We start from the raw sequence: 3455 nt of genomic DNA on the forward strand, positions 1-3455 counted from the left end.
AAAAAATGGGGGGAGGGAGGGGTGCCAACCACATTGGCGCGCTCCCCCCACCTCAGCGCTGCCCCGCCACGGTGGCAGGAGGACGGCGCCAGAGAGGCTGGCGCCGTCGTATTCTGGCGTCCTAAAAAGGATTATTTTTCGGATAAGTTTTTTCATGGGTTTATTTATAAAATAAGGTTTTTTAAAAGGACTAAATTGTGAAAAATCCAGCTCTTCATGCGTCGCACGCGCCAGATCCGTTAGCAGGGCAATGTGAGCATTCAATCCATCGTGCACACGCCAGTAGTGCAAAAAATAAGCAGTCCTAGTACAAGAGAAGATCGCGTCTAACACTCTCCGATCACAATGTCACGCGAGGTCACGTTGCTGTGTGGCCCGTGGCATGTTGCAAATTGTCAAAACTCAAAACCTAACCACCAGGAGATAGCTAGCACTCTCTCGCTGGCTTCAGGGATCACACTCTAATCACGGTCATTAATCCCACTCATTTCCATGGTCATAAGATACGTGCAGTACTCTGTTGTTGTTGTTCCTACCAACTGCAGCACTGAAAGTAGCTTTTCAGACCCTTGCAGCACACAGTTTTACAGCCGCGCCGATTTTGTTCGTTCCGTTTCTAGGAGTAGCATGACTCAGCGAGCAATCCGTTGCCTTCCACGTGTTAACCTATATTTCGGACTCTGTCCAGAACTCCAGGTGCGAAGGCGAAGGCGGAGGATTTCGGCTAGCTTGGTGATGCTGCCGTTCGCGAGCATTTTAAATACGGTGTGGGGGCGTTCCTCCTAATGGCGACCCTACTACTTATTGCTCGCCTCCCCACCCGGCGCCCCCATCTCTCTTTGCGCCAAAGGTAATCCATCCATCGAATCCTGCATCTTTTTTGCTTGTGCCTTGTGTGTTGCAAAGCAGTCTTGGATTCCTTCTGTTCGCATTGCCCTGAGAGTTCTAGTTCGATCCCCAACTAAGAGCGTTTTGTTTTCGTTTTTCTTCTGTTCGTTCGTTCTTTCGATCTGCAGATCCTACAAACTCGCCCCCCGAATAACCATGGCGTCGTCTTCGTCGTCGTCGCCGCCGTCGTCTGACCCGTCCTTGGAGACGGTAGCGCCGCACGCGGCTGTTACGGGGGAGCGGAAGCTCAACCCCAATCTGCAGGAGCAGCTTCCCAAGCCATGTAAGCGATTCTATTTCTACCATGCAGGGATCGAAAAAAAAAACTGTTCTTTCTTTCTATCTTTCTTTCTTTTGTTTCATTCTATCTTTCTTTTTCTTTCTCGATCGTCTTTGATGTCTTTGGTCAGTGGTCACTGAACACCGATAACCTGATAAAGAGAGTGAGAGGCCGGAGTTGGCTGCAAAGCACGCGGTTGTGCGTGACGGCAGCTCGACGTACATCAGTTGAGACTTGAGAGATCATATGGTTTAAGTACCAACAGAAAGAATGTGTAATTTTACCATTTAATTTCTCTAGATACTATGTATTTCGAAGTACTAAAATTTTTAAGTATTATAAAATCTTGATATCTCAATGTACTTTGTCAAGTAACGTAAAATTTCTCAGAAAGTATACATGAGAGCAGTAGCACCGCTAGTGCTTTACTGGTACTGCATCATCTGTTACAGTGCAGAAAAATTACTACCGCTCCAGTAACTGATCCTAAACCTGATGTCGTAACCGTAGCCAGCTAACTGCTGCTGTTTTTTTTCTTTCTGGGTTCGCGTGCGCGCAGATCTCGCGAGGGCTCTCGCGGCGGTGGACCCGAGCCACCCGCAGGGGACCCGTGGGCGCGACGCCCGCGGCATGAGCGTGCTCCAGCAGCACGCCGCGTTCTTCGACCGCAACGGCGACGGCATCATCTACCCCTGGGAGACCTTCCAAGGTGAGTGAGTGAGCGAGCGAGTGAGTGATCCGCCCGTGTGTCTTGCTGTGGATGAACTCTCCACGTCGCGATCAGTCCATCTCTCTCTGCTGCTGCTATATCTGTGTCCCGTTTCGGACAGGCAAACAGTTTGCCTTCTAAAGTTGTAATTAAGCTTGACGCAACAGAAGAGATTAAGAGATTTTAGGGTCGCGTGTTAAGTCAGAATTATGCTTCCAAATCAACGATTTCTTGTGCAGTGCAGATGTAGTATGAGACTTTGAGTATATGGTATGTTTTGTTTTTTGTTTTTCACAGGGCTGAGAGCGATAGGTTGCGGGTATCCCGTGTCGATTGCTGGTGCCATACTCATCAACCTCGTCCTCAGCTATCCTACTCAACCGGTAAAGTTTGCCCTCTGTACTCCACGTGTTCCTTATTTTCAATACTTTTTACCAACATATATGCCGTGCCTTTTGCTGTATTGCCAAACTGTGTGATCATATCTGGACTAATCTTACGTCAAAAAAAAAATCTGGACTAATCTTCTCGATTATGATGTAAAGAAATTGTATAATGTTTTTTAGGGCGTTCTGAATTTTATATGTTGGTCTGAATGTTACACCACCTTCTTTTGTAAATGTGAAGAGGTGTCACTAGGCTAGTGAAATTGAATTGTAGTGACTTTTGTAAGTGGGAAGACATATCTATCTTCACTTCAGGCTTTGGATTTGATGTGTTTTTTTATGGAGGGGCCAACATGTACAGATGAACTTATGTTTACTTTCTTTCAAATGCAGGGGTGGATGCCTTCTCCTCTGTTTTCCATCCATATAAAGAACATTCACAAGGGTAAGCATGGGAGTGACTCTGAAGCATATGATACTGAAGGGAGGTATGTAACTTTGTATACATAATTGTTAAGTTCCTCTCTTTGCCTAGAAACGATTACAATTTCTATCTCGTTTCAAATTTCTCACTAATTTATATGCTTTTACTAGGTTTGATCCATCGAAATTTGATGCTATATTCAGCAAGTATGGCAGAACTCATCCAAATGCTTTGACAAAAGATGAGCTGAACTCGATGATTAAAGCAAACCGCAATATGTATGATTTCATTGGCTGGTAAGCGGATGGTTGAATTAGCAGTACCGTTCGCCATCATTTTTTTTTTCAGTTACAACTTTGCTAATTGGTTCTTCCTGCAAACCATCACAGGATTACTAGCGCTGGTGAATGGATGCTACTGTACAGCGTGGCCAAGGATAAAGAAGGGCTGTTGCAACGAGAAACTGTTAGAGGCGCCTTCGATGGCAGCCTGTTTGAGCGACTTCAGGACAGCAAGAAATCTGCTTGAATATAGCAATGAGCTGTGCTGCTCGAAGAAAGCGTTGACAGTAAAGAATCTAATAAGATTAGAAAAAAAAGGGGTCTTTGCTTTGTGTAATTCAAATGAAAAATGTTAATTACCCCATGACAGTATTTATGATGTTTGCAATGATCACCACCTCATGATATAGTCTTGTTCTTTCTTTTTGTATGTGCATGTTCCAAATTTACCCTCATTTATTTTTAAAATCAAGGTGAAGTTACGCTT

General features: G+C 44.9%; 1 protein-coding gene across 1 annotated transcript; it reads left to right on the forward strand.

Moving 5' to 3' along the window:
• The first annotated feature begins 716 nt into the window (after positions 1–716).
• LOC127765843 (peroxygenase-like) lies at positions 717–3455 on the forward strand. Its single transcript, XM_052290803.1, has 7 exons — positions 717–850; positions 1017–1171; positions 1728–1877; positions 2175–2260; positions 2657–2751; positions 2858–2983; positions 3077–3455. The coding sequence occupies exons 1-7, from the start codon at positions 786–788 to the stop codon at positions 3213–3215; spliced, it is 816 nt and encodes a 271-aa protein (XP_052146763.1). The 5' UTR covers positions 717–785; the 3' UTR covers positions 3216–3455.

This window comes from Oryza glaberrima, chromosome 3 (assembly GCF_000147395.1).
Source record: "Oryza glaberrima chromosome 3, OglaRS2, whole genome shotgun sequence".
Lineage (NCBI taxonomy): Eukaryota > Viridiplantae > Streptophyta > Magnoliopsida > Poales > Poaceae > Oryza > Oryza glaberrima.